Source organism: Diceros bicornis, chromosome 18 (genome assembly GCF_020826845.1).
Source record: "Diceros bicornis minor isolate mBicDic1 chromosome 18, mDicBic1.mat.cur, whole genome shotgun sequence".
Taxonomy (NCBI): Eukaryota; Metazoa; Chordata; class Mammalia; order Perissodactyla; family Rhinocerotidae; genus Diceros; species Diceros bicornis.
In genome coordinates this window covers 30,510,271-30,529,060 of record NC_080757.1, presented here as the reverse complement: position 1 = coordinate 30,529,060, position 18,790 = coordinate 30,510,271, and the positions used below count along the sequence as shown (strand labels likewise).

The 18,790-nt window shown below is 46.1% G+C and overlaps 1 protein-coding gene across 1 annotated transcript in view; it reads left to right on the top strand.

The window, feature by feature from the left end:
* SCPEP1 (serine carboxypeptidase 1) overlaps nt 1-14,992 on the top strand; it is a 28,063-nt gene extending 13,071 nt beyond the window's left edge. The window contains exons 6-13 of the mRNA XM_058560607.1: nt 1,056-1,128; nt 4,550-4,587; nt 5,105-5,233; nt 5,855-5,948; nt 6,735-6,848; nt 8,846-8,983; nt 10,013-10,176; nt 14,021-14,992. Coding sequence (XP_058416590.1) covers nt 1,056-1,128; nt 4,550-4,587; nt 5,105-5,233; nt 5,855-5,948; nt 6,735-6,848; nt 8,846-8,983; nt 10,013-10,176; nt 14,021-14,083 — 813 coding nt within the window. The 3' untranslated portion in view covers nt 14,084-14,992. The remainder of the gene's footprint in view (nt 1-1,055; nt 1,129-4,549; nt 4,588-5,104; nt 5,234-5,854; nt 5,949-6,734; nt 6,849-8,845; nt 8,984-10,012; nt 10,177-14,020) is intronic.
* Nucleotides 14,993-18,790: the final 3,798 nt, after the last annotated feature.

The window sequence follows — 18,790 nt, the reverse complement described above, 5'->3', positions numbered from 1 at the left end:
TCTTAAATTTAACAAATTAAAAATAAATAGTATTTTATACAAATGATAGTATACACTACACTATACTATACACTATACCTTATATACTACTATATATATATTTTATATATTTCTCTTTTTTAATGTAACAATATACCTTGGAGATCTTTTCATATCAGTCCATAAAGAGCCTTCTCATTCTTTTTTTAAGTTGCATCATGTACCGTGGAAATAACCATAATTCATTTAGCCCATCCTATTGATAAATATTTAGGTTATTTCCAGTTTTCTGCTCCTGGACAGATGTATTACTTTTTTTTTTTTTTTTTTTTTTTAAGATTTTATTTATTTATTTATTTTCCCCCCAAAGCCCCAGTAGATAGTTGTATGTCATAGTTGCACATCCTCCTAGTTGCTGTATGTGGGATGTGGCCTCAGCATGGCCAGAGAAGCAGTGTGTCGGTGTGCGCCCGGGCTCCGAACCCGGGCCACCAGCAGCGGAGCGCATGCACTTAGCCGCTAAGCCACGGGGCCGGCCAAAATGGATAATTCTAACAGATTTCTTTTTTAGATGTATTGCTTTTAAATGAACAAAGGAGCAGAGAGGGGCAGGAGCTCCTAGTCCTAAGGCATCAGCACACCCTTGAGGACCTCCTGAGGAGGCCTCCCAGTCCTTGAGTGACTGTCACTTGGACAGTAATGATTGTACCCCAGGAGCCCCCTGAGCACCTTGTGAGAAATCACAGACCTCGGGGGAGCAGTGGCTGTGTCCCTCCTAAAGAAGATAGGGGCTGCACCAGACCCCACACACATCCTGCCAACACCCTTGTGAAACATTAGGGAGAAACTTAAACAGTTCCTACTCATTTTACAATTGGCAGCAGGAAAATGTTACTCTTGCTCTCTAGTGGGTATCTGAGGTCTTCGGATACCCAGGGAATCTTCGAAACGGTGAGCGGAAGTTTTCTGTGCTCAGGAAAGGCAGAGTATAAAGGCCTGACTCCCTCCTCTTGAGGAAGGGATGGAGGCCCCTGGGTTCCCTTGGCAAGGATGTTTCTCGGCTCCTCGTCTTTCAGGCCATTCAACAAGGAACCATCCAGTGCAACTTTGCCGGGGTTGCTTTGGGTGACTCCTGGATCTCCCCTCTTGGTAAGTATGGAATTTTCAGGCATTTCTTTACTTCCTTTCCCCATCCTTCCCTGTGACTTGGGCTGTGTTGTGCAGATCAAAGAACAAGGCAGTGGAATTTTCTGGGTCTTCAGAGAAGTTAGCACAGAAAACATTTGCCTCCGGAGCATCCAAGAAATTTGGGGATGTGAACTCATTTACAAAGCACCTACCATGGGCTGCTGTAGGCTGAACCAAGTTCTCTTATTTGATTGTCACAACAAAAGAATCAAATTTTACAATTGAAGACATTCTAAAGAGTCAGAGACGTGATGAAATTTGCCCTCTGACACACAGAATGAGTGGCCTGGTCAGGATTCAAACCCAAGTCTGTTTGTCATCTCGTCCCTTCAACCACCCTGATGCCGGAATGAGCATTTGGGGTGAAGTTCCCATCTGTTGCTCATGTTGATGGTGAGACAAGGTTACCATCAGGTCCTGCAACTCAGAGATTCACAGTTTCACAACCTGAGCATGGTTGGGAGTGCAGATAAAAGTTGTTTATGTTGCAGACTTCTGGGGTGTGGCCTCAGACATCTGAAATAATCACCTTGGTGGGGTGAACACAAGATTTCTAAATCTCTGCGATATTGACATTTTGATTCATACAATTCTTTGTTGTAGGGGGCTCTCTTTTGCATTGTAGGGTGGTTAGGAGCATCTCGATGCTTTAAATGTATTATCACCCCAGTGTGACAACCAAAAATGTCTCCAGACATCGTCAAATGTCCCCTCGGGGACCAAATCACCCCCAGTTGATAACTACTGTTCTAACGTAACAAAAGGTGACTTTTCACAGGCAAAACCAAACTGTAGAGTAAGAAATCATAAGAGAAGTTGCCCCTGGAGGAGGGAGGAGAATAAACTGGAAAGGGACACAAAGGAGCTTTCTAGGCTGTCTGTGCTCTGTGTCTTGATTGGGTTGGTCATTACATGAGCATTTATCAAAACTCTTCTAAATGTACATCTATGACTTGTGAGGTGTGATTATGCCTCAGTTTCTAAAATTAATAATTTATAAAAGGTAGTGTTTTCCCCCTAAAAGATAGAGGTTTGGCTTGTCACAGAGCCGTACTCCGGCTGGATTTGAGATAGTCTGATGCTCCTTGGAATGGTAATTTCTTGACCTCATTCTGGGCAGCACCAGGGCAGGACTGACATGGTATAACTGAGCTCTGTGAGTCAGCACTGGGAGAAGGGCTGTTTGTTTGTCCTTCCCGAATGGACCACCTAGGACATCAGGAAGCTGCAGAAGCCTTGATCAGAGGCATGAAGGTCCAGCCGGTTTCTTACCAGATATCTCACTCAAAATTACAGTGCTGGCCCTTACGCTTCCTCCTGGGGTCTCATCACAGTTTCCTAACAACACTAAGCACTTTGCATGTGTTAACTTCATTTAATGCTTACAACTCCACAGGATGGATGCTGTCATTATCCTGATTTTGCATATGATGAAACTGAGACTCAGAGAGGTTAAGCAATTTTTCTAGAGTCACACAGCTGAAGCCAGGATTCAAATCCAGCGTTACACTACACTACTTCCACAAGACCAATAAGTTTAGCTTCATGGCTTTGCAAATGCTATTCATCCTGTCCAAAATCTATCTTTTCACTTTGCCATGACCCACCTCCCCTTATAAATCTTCCTACCCAGATCTTACTCCCTCGTTCCAGATCCACTTCAAGTATCACCCCTCTATCCCAGAAATACCCCCTTTTTGAGGGAGAAGGACTTAATTTTCATGAACAGTTAGTAATTGCTTGCTAGGTAGTAGGTATTGTGCTAGGTGCTAGGAAAGATACACAGACACACTCCATGTCTTCAAGAAGATCTGCACAGTTCAACGTGGTACCCATAGCCACATGTGACTATTCACATTTCAATTAATTAAAATACGGTACAATTTTCAATTTTTCAGTTGCACTGTCCACATTTCAAGTGCCCGATAGCCACACGTGGCTATTGACTATTGTTTTGGACCACAGATAGAGAACATTTCCATCATTGCAGAAAGTCTATTGGACATCTCAAATCTACATCAGAGGTCAGCAAACTATGGCCTACCAGTCAAGTCTGTCCTGCCACCTGGTAAATAAGTTTTTTATTGGGACACAGTCACGCCCATTCATTTACACATTGTCTGGCTGCATGGAGGCCACAACAACAGAGTTGAGTAGTTGCAACAGAGAAAGGCTGGCCTACAGAGCCAAAATATTTACTAGTTGTCCCTTTGCAGAAAAACTTGGTCAATCCCTGGTCTAGATCAAACAGGGAATGGAATCCATGGGAGAATTACAGGCGATTCTGCATTTGAAGAAAATAAGACACCTGCTTGAAGGTTAAGTGGAGAGGAGAATGTACTAGGTCCCAGAGGACCTGGTATGCCTGCATTTCTCTGGGTGCCCTCTGAAGAATGGCAGTCCAGTGAGATGCTAGACCAAGGGCTCCATGGTCAGTGGAAGTGCTAAACACTGCTCCATCTCCACAAGGTCTCACAGGCACATTAAAGGCTCTGAGGAGTCCTGCAATACAGGAATGTGTTTTATTTTGCATAGCCAGAAAGATATTTAACCAAAGAATCATTTTTTCTTCTAATCCCTAGATTAAAATCCTGCAGAACTGAGGTTGTTTGAAACATAATTTGAGATGCTTGGCCTTAGGGAACATTGAAGGCTTTGAAGCAAAGAAGTGACATATTCAAATGTGCTTTATAAGTTATGGTTCTTGATACCTTGTTGGCACATCTCTCGGTGGCACTAGCCTTACCTAGTGGCATGGTAATTGTGAACTTGTCTAAACCAAGCCCAACTATTCTCTTCTAGGGAAGGCATTGTCTTAGTCATATTTATATCTTATAAAGCTCCTTACAGGCCCTTAGTAAATTCTCAGTGTATTTGTGGAATAGAAATGAATTGATTGGCAGTATAGGCACACACACTTGAATTACAAAATCATTAGTCCTCTTCCTTAATTAGCTCTTAGCAGAAGCTAGTGTCCCTAAATCGGAGAAGCGAGCAGGATGGAAAGCAGAAATGCGAGGGTGGGGAAATATTTTAAGTTGTCAGAAGTCTAGAAGTCTACAGATAGGAATCTCCACTGCGCACGCGCAGCCTGCCTGTGGTGCCATCACTGACTATGACTCACTCGCTGGGCAGTCTCAGGCCAAATTAATGTGCCATTAGTCCTGAGTCAATAGAAAGGCCCCCACACCCTCGTCCCATCTCCCAGCCAGCGAGATGTCAGCCCTGCATGGGCACTGGTGAGTTAAGGAGCCTTCAGACCCAGGGCCATTGGGTTTCCTGCTTCTGTCTCTTTCTGCTTTGGGAGGGAGGTTAGTTAGGTTTTTCTTTGGGAGGAGAGAGCCATGACAAACTTATTATGTCCTTATGTGGTTTCCTTTAGATTCGGTGCTCTCCTGGGGACCTTACCTGTACAGTGTGGTAAGTAGACAAGTCCCTACCTCTGCACCCTCCATGGTAACCAGCCCAGCTGAGCTCTTCTGGCTCTGTCCCCAGGAAGGACAAAGCTAGCTGGGTTTGCCTCTGTGGTCGACTCTGCTCCTTAGGGACTCGTAGTCCATATCAAATTGGAGACCCTAAGCAACAGCTGGCCTCGGGGACAAATTTAAAGAAACATCAGCACAGTTATCCCATTTCTCCAGGTACAAGAAACAGCTTTAAATTTTTAAAATCCCCCCAACTTTTTATTATAGAAATTTTCAAATATGCAGAAAAGGTGAAAGATCCCAGTGAACAACCATATCCCCACATCTAGACTCAGTTAACATTTTGCTGTGTTTCTTTCATAATAAATATGTGACTTGTAATGGGATGCCTTCGTATGTAAGCTCCCTTTTCACCTTCCTCCCTCTCTTTCTATTACCCATCCCTAACTAAGCAATGCCAGGTTTGTGTCTCTCAGCCAAGTGGGCCTTTTTGTTCTTGGTTTGCATTCCAGTCTCTTCTTGACAACCAAGGTCTGGCAGAGGTGTCTCAGGTTGCAGAACAAGTGCTGGATGCTGTAAATAAGGGACATTACAAAGAGGCCACCCAGCTGTGGGAGAAAGCAGAAATGGTCGTTGAAGAGGTAACAGGACACACGTGGGGGCCAGCCCACTCGGCTTTTTCGCGTGAGTGAAGGGCCCCTAGTTGGTGTTGTCAGGATTGGGGTCTATCCCGAGACTCCCCTCCAGTCTGAAAATGATTGCATCATTTTCATTGAATTTTCAAACAATAAATCTAATGGTTCTGAGCAGTGATAGGGTTAGAAAGCCACCCAGGCCTGCAGGAATTATCCCTTGATGAATGTGTGGATTTTATAAGAAAGAATATGTCTTGCAGAGACAAGTGGTTGGATCTTGGCCAAGAAACCCTCTGCCCCGAGTGAGCCAGAAGGGAAGAATGCACAGCTGAGGACTCGAGTGTGTCGGACCCTCTGCCACTCTGTTCTCCCTATAAATTAACACACGGGCTGTGGTTTTCTCCTGCATCCTCTGAGCTCCACTTATATGAGCTGGTTGCTACCCTCAGGAGACCGGGCTGACATGGCTGGTCTCTGAGCCTCCAGAGCTGCATTTGTCTCTGGTCCAAGCAAGTTTACGAAGTCAGAGCTGTCCTTGGATAAGATGGAGAGCCAGGTGCTTTTCTGTTCTGCAACTTCAATAATGGATAAATTTAAAAAACAGCCAAACATACTTTTATATTTCAGAACACGGATGGGGTGAACTTCTATAACATCTTAACTAAAAACACTCTCATGTCTACAATGAAGTCAAGCCTAGAATTCACCCAGAGTCACCTAGGTGAGTGAGCCTTAAGGGTGCGAGAACCCTGCCTCAGCCTCGAGAGGCATCCAATTTTTTTTAAAAGCTTCATTGACATGTAATGTATATACCATAAAATTCACCCATTTTAAGTGTATAATTCAGTGGTTTTCAGTATATTCACAGAGTTGTGCAGTCATCTCCACTCTCCAGTTTTAGAACGTTTCCATTATCCTAGAAAGATCCCGCGTGTCTGTTTGCAGTCAGTTCTCGTTCTGCTCCCAGCCCCAGGCCACCACTACTCTGCTCTGTCTCTCTAGATTTGCCTTTTCAGACATTTCATGTAAATGGAGTCATGCAATAGGTAGTCTTTTGCATCTGGCTTCTTTCACTTAGATAGAGTTTTTGAAGTTTGGAAGCCAGTTTCCGCACACTGAATCACAGTGTCAGTCCTCTTAAAGGCTGGACTGAGTCATCTCTCGGCTGACCCAGCTTCACTGCGGCTGCCGAATGCTTGGCACCTTCCCTCCCGAAGAGGCACATAAAGGCTGCGGGAGTCCTAGATTCCTCTTCTCAGCTGATTTCCTTTGGCTGTGCCGGATAATCTCAGTGGCCTCAAAGGATATAAAATGCAGCAATCAAAACTATTAAAGCATCTCCGCTTTCAATGTGTTTCTTTCTTCCTCCATCTGGGGTGAATCAAGGTGATGCTTTTCATTTTCCAGCTGAAAGCCTCCTTGTGCACAGCATCCCCAACAGTTGGAAAAGAGGTCCTCTTGGTCTTGTTTCCCGTCCTTTGACTCACTGTGTACCAATTTGTCTTAGTTCGTCTTTCCCAGCGTCACGTGAAATACCTACAACTGGACGCCTTAAGTGAGCTCATGAATGGTCCCATCAGAAAGAAGCTCAAAATCATTCCTGAGGATTGCTCCTGGGGAGGTACTTATGTGACCTAATTAATTGCCATTTGTAGGGTTGGGGGCAATAGAGGTACAAACCTAAAGGCCTTAATTTGTAGAAATTTGTTGGTGATGATGGTTTGTTGCACGTAGAACAGTATTATTATCCACATTTTATAGATGAGCAAACATATGCAGAGACAGTAAATAACATGCCAACATTGGTTCAAAATAAGGGGTTCATAGGGAAGTGGGTGGGGAGAGAAATGAAACTATTGGTTATGAGTCGATAACTGTTGTAGCCAGGTGTGGGTACATAGCAGTCATCACTCTTTTCTACTTTTGTATCAGTTTGAAGTTTTCCATAATAAAGCATTGAGATAAAAAAGCCAGGCCCAAGGCCACAGCTGGTTGCAGGTGTGACTTCCAGACAGAGGTCCTTTTGGATGGGTTTTGACCAGCTCTCTCTGGCCGGCCTCCCCAGGCATCCTGATGCTGGGTGTGGTCCCGTGTCTACTGCATTCTGGTCTGAAGGCCATAGTGAGGAAATACTGGGATCCTCAGAGACCAGGGCCGGGTAGAAATCTTGGATAAATTCCTGCTCAGTCCTGTGGAGGCCGTGGGCAAGTGGGACTCCCAAGGTCCTGGAGAGGAAATGTGTCCGAGATACCCCAAAGCTGTGGTGGGGCGACCTTGCTCTGGCGGCCCCTTGACAGCTGCTGAGAGGCTAAGACTCGGCTCCGGCCCTGGCTTCCTCGGGGGACCTCGGCCATCCTCCCAACCTGCAGTCAGCAGAGGACTCATCCTAGACCTGGTGTCTTCATTTCCCTCCCACCCCTTGGAGTTTTCTAGAAATGAAGGAAAAAGTTAATTAGATCAAATAAAAAGAATATGCTATCAGAGCTGCAAGGGATGGTGGGTACAACTGTGGGGAGCTGTCATGGCACTGAGAAGAAAGAGATGTGAGCACTCACAGGGGGCCAGTCCAGGTCGAGCTCACGAGAGCACATCTTTTCAGCTCAAGCCCCTCATTTTATCTTTATGATGGTGTTTCTAGCCCCAGCTTCTCTGGTTATAGGGACCTCCCTCCCTGCCCAGTGTGGCTGGATGGGCAAGGTGACTACATTGTGGCAGATGATGACTCATAGAGAAAACTCTCTCTGGTTCTAGATGTGTCTGTATACAGCCTGGAAAGAACAAACTGTCTTTGGCCAATACTCCCAGTGTCTTGAGTTCCAGTTCGTGGTTAAGCCTACATACTGTGGAGTCAGCCAGGCCTGCATTCATATCCCAGCTTGCCACCAATTAGCTGTTTCACCCTGGACATGTTCCTTAGCCTTTCTGGGCCTGATTTTCTTTAACCATTGCACGAGTTAAGACTTTACCTCCCAGGGTAGTGATGAAGAGAAGATGGGATGTTGCTTGTAAACTGCTTCCTTAGCACAGTGACTGGCAAATAAAAATAAATGTTGTTGTTCAGTATGAGGAGGACGATGGTGGTGGCAGGAATCCAGCAGGAATACTGTGCTGACCCTCTCCTCTCTTGCCTGGGGCTACATCCACGTAGCTTTACTGAGGGCTAGCTCTGAACTGGTTTAGGTCTGATTGGGTTTATTACGGAGGTAGCCCCACTTGTTCAGAACTTGGCCCTGGTGTTACTCAGCAAAGGAGGAAAACTAACATCAGCCCAGAAGCACAGTCTGTTCCCTGAGAGGACCAGTTGAGAGGGTATTTTCTGAACCTCCCTGTTTCCTTGGGCATCAGCCTTCTCTGGGTTTCAATTCCTCATTAAAATGGCATCTGCCGTCATCACAAGCGCTTGAGTGAATAGAGCACGTGTGCTGTTTATGCTTCCCTTCCACCGACCAGCTCAGGGCTGGTTGGTCCCTATTGGTGAAGCCCCCCTGCGTCCACTCTTGGTTGGATGCTGCACAGTGGTTACATTTGGGTGCTGGAGCCCGGGATGCTCTGGGCTGAAAGGTGCCTCTTGTCCTGGCAGGTTCCAAGCTGCTACCTCTTTCTCCTCCCCCCGTGCAGGCCAGGCTACCGACGTCTTCCTGAACATGGAGGAGGACTTCATGAAGCCGGTCATCAGCATTGTGGACGAGTTGCTGGAAGCCGGGGTCAATGTGACGGTGTATAACGGACAGCTCGATCTCATCGTGGACACCATGGGTAGGAACCCGCTCTGGGGGCACGTGGAGGCAATTTCATGGGTTGAGCTGGAAGGGGACTGGCCTCAAGACACTTCATCTTGGGGCTGGTGACACTGAAATGCCAGGAGGAAGGCCGTTTCCTGTTACATCCATCCACCCCTGACCTTGACTCTTTGAAGAGGGCGGAGCTGCCTGAGGCTGTGACCCCTCAGAGAAGCCTGGGCCTGTCCAGTTTTTGAGGCCCTTAGGTATGATTAAGAAAAAGAACACCACCTACTTCCATCACAAGAGTGAAAAAGAAGACATTTTCTTGGCCATTGGACAAATACGCTATTTAATTGAAGGAAAACCTCATTTCTGTGCAGTGTCACAGATGGTAAACACTGGGGGGTGAATTAAGACTAAACCCTAATGACTGTAAACCTGAGGACCCAGGGAAGTGGTCTTGGTGGAGTCCCTGTTGCACTGGCTGCCACCGTCTGCTCACTTCTGGTTTCAGGAGGGCCAGGTAGAGGCTCAGAGGCAGGTTCTCAGAACCAGCAGGCACATCGAGGCACATGGTCTGGTGCGTGTGATGCGCTTCTCTGAGTCAGCAGGACTCAGTATTTTTGCGACTTGTAAGCCAATGGCCCTACGGACAATTTGAAAAGGTTCTGCATTTCTTCCATGGACTGCGTAGGTGATCTGCATTACTGTCCCCTCACCCTTTAGACTTCTCAGTCCTCCTGACAGCACTGTCACCTCCGGAGGTCCCCAGTTTCCTTCCTACAGAGCATATGGCAGTGAGAGAGTCAGAGGCAAAAATAGCCAGGCTGAACAGCTGCTAGGTTTCTCCCTGTCAGCCTGGGTATCGCTGGGAGCTTGCTAGAAATGCAGAATCTCAGGCCCCACCCAGACCTATGGAATCAGATTTTGTATTTTAACAAGATCCCAGGGTGAGTTTTGTGCACGTTACGGTTTGGAAAACACCAAGTTATAGAACCTGGATTTTTTTTTTCCTACTCCATCCAGCTGTTAATGCTGGGCCCTTCCTTGTCCCACTTCCCAGGTCAGGAGTCCTGGCTGCGGAAACTGAAGTGGACAGAACTGCCCAAATTCAATCAGCTGAAGTGGAAGCCCCTGTACTGTGACCCTAAATCTTCGGAAACGTCTGCTTTTGTCAAGTCCTACAAGAACCTGTCTTTCTACTGGATTCTCAGAGCCGGGCACATGGTGAGAGAGAGTCAGCTTTTGCCCCAGACTTTAAATCGTTAGGAGAGGGAAGCCTCAGGCAGCGGATTATGCCTGTGTGTGCTGTCTGGATTGGTCTCACAAGTGCTTTGGGCTTGGGCATGTTTCGAAGTCTCTGATGAAATTCCGCTGTTAGCACTTCATTCCTTTGAGGCTAGAAATTCTCATTTTAAAAAGCAAATCCTCCTGAGGGAGTTAGGCTGGGCTCCCTGTGCTTTACTCTTTAGTTTAAATGAATTTAGTATTACTTTCCTCTTAACAATTTGTCCAAAGGAACAATTTGTCGTGGGGGACCAAGGGAGAAGTGTCTTTCCTTGACATTTTCAGGAAGTAAGAACCAAAGCCCGGGGATCCAAAAAGCTGAGTTGCCAGCACATGGTACGAGGTGGGGGCTTGTCTTCCAGCACCGGCGGCTCCAGAATTTCAGTTTGGAAGAAGTTTTGGGTGCAGAGATGGGCAGTGAGACTGTACCGTTCCTGTGCTTGGACAGTGAACTTATTATTTCCCTTAGGTTGTATGTTGACTGGGTCAACGTACATGGGCTGAAGGAGATTATGGAAGGGTGAATCCACTACACGCATGCGTATGTACACACAGGCGCGCGCGCGCACACACACACACACACACTTGCAAAGGAGCCAAAGGGAGGAACGCCAGGAGGCAGAAGGGCCCGGATGCTTCCTTCATGGTTATGCGTTGGTCTGTCTACTTAAACTCAGGGTCTCTCTTCCTCCCGGGATTGCAGTTTCTGGGAGGAAGTTAGTTGAGAGAGACATTAAGGAGCCCTCCAGCCTGCTCTCCCCTCTTGGCTCCATTGTTCCCAGGACAGAATCTCCATCGAGAAGGGGCTGAGGGCAGCAGTCTGGCTGGAAAGTGGGCCCAGGGGACTGGTCTTAAAGCTCTGTTGGCACAGCAGGCACATAGTGTGCTTACTTGGATGGCTGAGGAAGTGCTGAGAGAGATTTGGGGGTGACCAAGGTGCCCTCTCCACAAGCCAATCCTTAGGGCCATTAGTGGTTCTCAGTTGGGGTCAACTTTGCCCCTCAGGGGACTTTGGCAGTGTCTGGAGACATTTTTCATTGTCACACTTGCGGGAGGGTTCTACTAGTATCTAGTGGGTGGAGGCCAGGGATCCCGGTAAACATCCTACCATGCACAGGACAGTCTCCTGCAACAAAGAATTGTACTGCCCAAATGTCAGTGGTGTCACGGTTGAGAAACCCTGACACAGAGGAAAGGCGGAGCTGGGGTATTTACAGACTTAATCTCACAATATTTTTGGTGTCTGATCACAGACCACTTATTCTTACACCTCTCTGACTCTCAGTCTCCTCTTAAGAACTTCCCAGAAATGAAGATGCTGCATGCTTTAAGAGAAACCAGAGTTTCTCTTTGGTTCCTTTATTTGATGAGCAAACCTTTGAGTGTCTCATGGCTGCTAATCACTGTGCCTGGTACTGGGAGTACAAAGATGGGTGGTAAACCATCTCTGTCCTCAAGGAGCTCATGGGCCAGAGGGGCAGACAGGCAAAGAGATTCTAATAAGATGGGGCAAAAAATGCTAAGATGGGGGTTGGCCAAGGGAAGATGGCCCAGCCCAGGTTTGGGGGTCTGGAAGACTGGGCCTTAAATGATGAGCAGGAGTTAGCTAAGTAAGGAGGAGAGATGGGAGCAAGGAGAGGCACAGGTGCAGGTCCAGAGGAGCCTGCAGACAGCCAAGGCCTCGGGAGGGACACTGGGGAGAAATGAGGCTGGGAAGGGAGAGTGTATGCAACGTTAAGGGGTTCAGACCTATCCAGAAAGCAACAGGGTGCCGTTGCATGGTTTTAAGCAAAGTAGTGAGATTACCAGATTTGTCTAAGAAATATTTTAGCAGCAGAGGGCATGGGACAAGACTAGAGCAGAGAGCCAATCTAAGAGACTCTTATGGTAACCTAGAGGGAGAGAAGTGGAGGGATTTGATGAAGTGTTGGAGGGTAGAACAGCCAGGTGGGATATCCATAGGGCAATTGAACACATACACGGTGTATATATAGATCTGGAGTCAAATATTTGTCCTTGGAGATAGAGGTTTGGGAGTCAAACATGGAAAACCAGTACGGTACACCAGTATTTAAGAAGCAGGAGGCAGAATAAGGACCCGAAAATGAGACTTGAGAAAGGAGCAGCCAGAAAAGTGGGAGGGAGACCAGGGACATGTGGCACCCTCAGAGCAGAGAGGGACGAGTCGTGTGGGTGCCACAGAGAACTCAGATGAAGGACTGAAACGTGAGCGATGCTTTGGTTACGCTGATGTCTGTTGTAATCCTGGCAAGCCTCGTTAGTGGAATGGCAGGAGCAAAAGCCAGAATGGAAAGGTTGGAGCAAATGAATGAGCAGCGAGAGAGAGAAGACAACTTCCTTTAAGAAACTGGAAGGAAGTAGCCCACCCTTTTAAGAAACTTGATCTGGAGAGAGAAAGAACAGGCAGGGCATATAGGGTTAAGAGGGCATTTTTTATTTGGCGGTATGTATCTGAGTACCTTCAATACTGACTGGAAAAAGCCAGTAGGAAGTCTTAGAGCACAACACTATTAGTAGAGAGGGGTCCCTGCAGAGGCAGGTAGGAGGGCAAGGGAGGAGCTAACCACACGCTTGCCCGTTTCCTCTTGGTTTGTCACAGATAGAACAAGAGATCTGTTGGGGGCAGCCTGAAAATAGCTCTTGGAGACTGTTATTAAATCATCCGCAGACCACTTCCCCTTTGGTTGATTAAACGTCACTTTGCCATACCCCACTGAGCCTGTGCCTCCTGGTGACCTTGCTTGGCAGGAGAGTTGAGGACGGAAGAGTGCCATAGAGAATCGTGGAATTTCAGAACTTGGAGCCGTCTATTATTCTACCCCCGTCTTTGTGGAGGAGAAACTGAGGCCTCTGCCCCTCTCCGCCCACCCCCCCCTTTTTTTTTGTGAGGAAGATCAGCCCTGAGCTAACATCCATGCTAATCCTCCTCCTTTTGCTGAGAAAGACCGGCTCTGAGCTAACATCTATCGCCAATCCTCCTCCTTTTTTTTTCCCCAAAGCCCCAGTAGATAGTTGTATGTCATAGTTGCACATCCTTTTAGTTGCTGCATGTGGGACGCCGCCTCAGCATGGCCGGAGAAGCAGTGTGTCTGTGCATGCCCGGATCCGAACCCAGGCTGCCAGTAGGGGAGCGCACGCACTTAACCGCTAAGCCACGGGGCCGGCCCCCGAGCCCCTCCCCCTTTTGATGGTGGATGGGAAGAAGATTTTTTAAAGGAATTATTCAAAAAATCTACGGGAAAAACAGAACAAAGTTGAATAATAATACAAAAATGGGGTGTCACCCAAACAAACAGTCATGTTTGTTTGTATTTGTTGACAGCTTTGCTATTAGCTTCCTTCTAGGCCTGTTTTCTACTCCATTCCCAGGCTGGAATCCCTCCTACACAGAGACTCCTTGAAAATGTTTAGAATCTTCCCTCTTCCTTGAACAGGCTGGGTCCTAAAACCATTAGCACAGCCCTTATAAAGAAATCAACAGATCTGCCCCAAATGGAGTAGAAGATTCTTTCCTAAATGCCAGCTTCTCCAAGCCCCCACCAGCTAACATGGTTGGGGCCCAGAGGAGCTTTTGTCTGGCACAGGGGTCATGTCACAGAAGGGACCTCCTCTTTAAGGGGAGTGCACCCAGATGCAGCTGTCCTCCCACGTTGCTGTCACAGAGCTGGCACTCTTCCTGGGAGCAGGGTCTCAGAATGTCACCCCTGAACCCAGCCCCAGGAACAGAACCAGGGGCACTAACTCGGTTACTGCTTGGTTCTAGGTTCCATCCGACCAAGGGGACATGGCTCTGAAGATGATGAGGCTGGTGACTCAGCAAGAATAGGATGGAGTGGGCTGGAGGTGAGCTGACTTGGCCTCAGGGCACAAGAGCTGAAGCCGGCACCCTGAAGCTGTAGGAAGCACCGATCTCCCCAGGAATCCGACCTGGACTGTGATTGTCCCTGTCAGCTTCCACACAGAACAAAATCATTGCCTCTGTGGCAGCTTGGAGATCATTTCTGCTTCTGAAAAAAATCTAAGTTTTTTTTGTTTTTTTTGTTTGCTGAGGAAGATTAGCCCTGAGCTAACATCTGTGCCAGTCTTCCTCCACTTTATGTGTGAGTCACTGCCTCAGCATGGCTGACAAGTGGTATATGTCCGTGCCTGGGATCTGAACCTGTGAACCTGGGCTGCTGAAGCAGAGTGCTCTGAACTTAACCACTACGCCACGGAGCTGGCCCCTAAGTTTTTTTTTTTAATGAATTTGTTTTCATCAACATGAAGGATTGAAATAGATTAACATTTTCTTATTACAAAAGCAAATTATGTGATTTATGGGAAAAAAGGGAAATACAGATAAACAAAGAACAAAATAAATACTCATGTATTCCCTTCCCAGGGATAAGCACTGATATCCTTGCAAATCCTTTTTTGCTATAAATAGATACATATTTTTTACAAAAATTAATTCCTTACTGTGTCTTATTTTACTGTCTGCTTTGTTCACATCAGTATGTCCTAAACACCTTTTCATGCCAATAAATGTTCTTCTGTAACATTTTTAATGGCCGCTGAGCGCTCCATTTTATGCATGTACCATAATTTATGTACCAAATGCCCGGTTGTTTCCCATAAGCCATTTCTAGTTTGTCGCTGTTATAAACAGTGCTTGGTGATTCATCCTGATAGTTATATTTTCATGCACATCCTTATTATTTTCTTACAATAAATTCCTAAGAGCATGATCATTTTAGTCAAAGGATTGTAACATTTCTTTAAAATTAAAATGATGAGTTCAGGACTTTTAAGTTTTAATTCGGGGCTCAAGGTCTGCATAAGGGACCTGATAGCTTCTATGATGGCCCTGAAAGAAACACCACCCCCTGCAGTTGTGGAGCTGAGATATCGACAACCAAACCCCAAGTCTATTCCTGCAGGATGTGAGGAAAGAGTTAATAGCAGGTTATGCGCACATGACCAGCCCCTTCTGATCCAAGACAAACGGGCTTCCTCAGGCAGAAGCTCTCCACACTTGCGCCAGGGTTCGCTGTTGGGAAGAGAGCACTCCTGTGTATATGCCCGTGGACAAGGAAGAACATGAGAGGCCCGTGCTGCATCCCCCTGGACTCCACCAATGAATATCATTCTCCTGATGCTTTTGCTGGAAAAAATTTTAGCTCTGAGTATAACTAGTTACTGAGTCTTGTGAGTCCTTCTGGCATTGAATTACAACACAGATTGAATTCCTAACCTCACAGGGGCTCTTTTGTTAGAAGTTAGGGCATTGGTTGGGAAGGAATTCCAGTGTGAACGTTAGGATGTGTCATATGCGCAGATTGCAACGAAGCTAAGGACCTCAGACCTCTTTTGATACCAGAAGCAGCCCTTCCATCCCTGCCTGAGGAGGTTATTCTTCTCTTGCCTTGAGATCTTATAATCAGTTCCCAGACTTGCCCATGGCCTGTATTCTTGCTACATTACGTTCTCTCTCAACCCACACCCATGCCTTCATGGGGAACTTGCTACGATCAGTCGACTGAGGAAGAAAAGTCTCGGGCTTGGTTTACAGACAGTTCTGCGTGATCCGTATGCATCACCAGAAAGTGGACAGCCATTGCACTAGAGCCCACTCTGAGACAGCCCTGAAAGATGATGGTGAATGGAGAGCCTCCCAGTGGACAGAACTTGGAGCAATGCACCTGTTTGTTCATTTAGCCTGGAAGAGGAAATGGCCAGAAGAATGAGTCTGCACCAAATCGTGGTTTGGCTGGGTAGTTGGACTTGGAAGGAACATGACTGGAAAATCGAAAGGAGGTCTGAGCAAGAGGTATGAGGATAGACCTCTCTGGATGGCAGAGTATGAAGATACTTGTGTTCCATGTGAATGCTCACCAAAGAGTAGAGGAAGAGTTTAATAATCAGGTGGATAGGAGGCCCCATTCTGTGGACATCAGACAGTGTCCTTTCCCAGCCACTCCTGTGGACTCATGAACAAAGTGCCCTTGGTGACAGCAATAGAGGTTATGCATGGGCTCAGCAACATGGACTTGCACTCACCAAGACTAACCTGGCTACAGCCACTGCTGAGTGTTCATTCTACCAGCAGAAGCGACAACACTGAGCCCCTAATATGGCACCATTGCCTGAAGGGATCAGCCAGCTACCTGGTGTTAGGTTGATTACATTGGACCACTTTCATTAGGGAAGAGGCAGCATATCATTCTTACTGGAATTGACACTTCCTCTGAAAATAGATTTGCCTTCCCTGCCCACAATGCTTCTGCCAAAACTACCATCTGTGGCCTTACAGAACACCTCATCCACCATCATGGTATTCACAGCAAGTGAAATGCAGCAGTGGGTTCACGCTCTTGGAATTCACTGGTTACCGTGTTCCCCATCATCGTGAAGCAACTGCCTTGACAGATGGTTGATTGGCTGTTTGAAGATTCAGTCCACAGTGCCAACTAGATGGGACACCTTGCAGGGTTGGGGCAGTGTCCTCCAGTATGTGGTATGTGCTCTAAATCAGCATCCATCCTCCCATACCTTGGATTCAGGAGTCCAGGAATCAAGGGATAAAAATGAAAGTCACTATTAACCGTAGTGATCCAATAGTCAAATTTTTGCTTCCCATCCCTGCAACTTTAGCCTCTGCTGGTCTAGAGGTCTTAGTTACACAGGGAGAAATGCTTTCACCAGGAGGCACAGCAAAGATTTCATTGAACTGGAACTTGAAGCTGCCATCTGGCCTCTTTGGGCCCTGAATCAGCAGGCACTGAAGTACTGGCTGGGATGATTGATGCTGACTATCGAAGGGAAGTTGGGAGCTACTACACAATGAGGCTAAGGAGAGAGAATGCAGGCGATCTTTTGGGGCACCCCTTAGCACTCCCATATCCTCTGATTATGGTCAATGGAAAACTACAACAACCCAATTTAGACTGCTAATGGCCTAGACCCTTCACAAAAGGTTTGGGTCATTCCACCAGGCAGGGAACTAGGACCAACTGAGGTGCTTGCTAGGAGCAAAAAAAAATACCAAATAGGAAGTGGGTGACAGTAGTTATAAATAGTAGCTGTGACCTTGTGACCAGTTGTAGAAATGAGAACTAGAATAGTTATGAGTATTTCTTCCTTATTTTGAGGTGAATATATTTTAATAAATATTAACCAAATTTTTTTTTCCATCTCATCCCTTTATCATCTAACTTAAGATGTGCTCATAATAAATAACTTTATTGGTAAGTATTTAAGTTACAAGATGTCCAAAAGTGAGTGTGAATCAGCTAAGGAAAGAATGAATATTATCCAAAGACAAAAAGGGACTCCGATGCTTTTCCAGGGAAAGGGTTAGTGTTTTTAGTTATAAGAGGGATAGTTGTGTCATGTTAAGCATGACTTTGTTATTGTCTTTATTTGGAGATTAAGTGTGGTTTTAAGGCAACATATGTGGGTGTCAAGTTGATAAGGGGTGGTCTGTGGTGTCTTTGTGATGTTTCAACTTGCCCAGGCCAAATTACATTTTCCAGAGTTACCTTTCCTGAATGTTTGTGATGAGAATGGCCCACAAGATGAGAGATTCTTGTAGAGATTTTGAGGATGGAAATGAAGCGGCAGTCATTTTTAGCTCAAACATGCTGTCATTTCTCTGCTGGCTCAGCCTCCCCTTCCCTTGGATCCTCCTGGAGATCCTCGACCTCCTGGGCCAGGTGAGTGTGCTCAGCTGTGATGAAGGACCCAGCCTCTGGGATGGGTTTCTATCCAATGGACTGTCCTCATGTCTCCATCTCATGCTTGTGAGATTCAGATTGTTTTTGCTCTTCTCTACTTTACATCTATTGTCCCTTCCTGATGGCTTGTCCTCTGTCCATCAATCTCCAGCATCAGATTTGAAGACAACAGCCTTAGAAAGATTCCCTACCCAGCTCCCACGCTGCATAAGTCAAATGACCATAACCCACACACGCACACGCATGCACACGCATGCCCAGTTCTGCTTCTCTGCTTAATTCCTGATTGACACAGTTACTTAGATTTAATTATTTTTTAATAGATTCAAAGTTCCCCACAACTGGAATCTGGATATTTGATAATGTCTTTCTGTCGCTGATACATGTGAACGGGAACTTATCAGATATAGAACTCTTGAGTCACATCTTTCCCATATTTTTGGCATCTAATGTTGCTGAGAAATTTGAAACCAACTTGACTTTTTTTTATTTTTAATTTTATAAACAATCAGTTTATTTTAGTACCTGGATGCTATACACATCTTTGTTTAATCTTGTAAATTGGTAACTTCAGATGGTTATGTTAATGGGTATAGTGTTTAATTAACTTTGCTTGACATTTAGTGAGGTTTTTGATCTACAGGTTCAGCTCTCTAGTTCAACAACGTTTTCTAATATACATTTGAATATTGTTCCAAGTTCTTTTTCCCACTTTATTGTCCTTTAGTTTTCATTCCAGGTACTTTTAATCAAGACTGACATCAACATCACTACCTCTATTTCCAGTAATGTCAACTCCTTACTTTGATGTTTCTAAA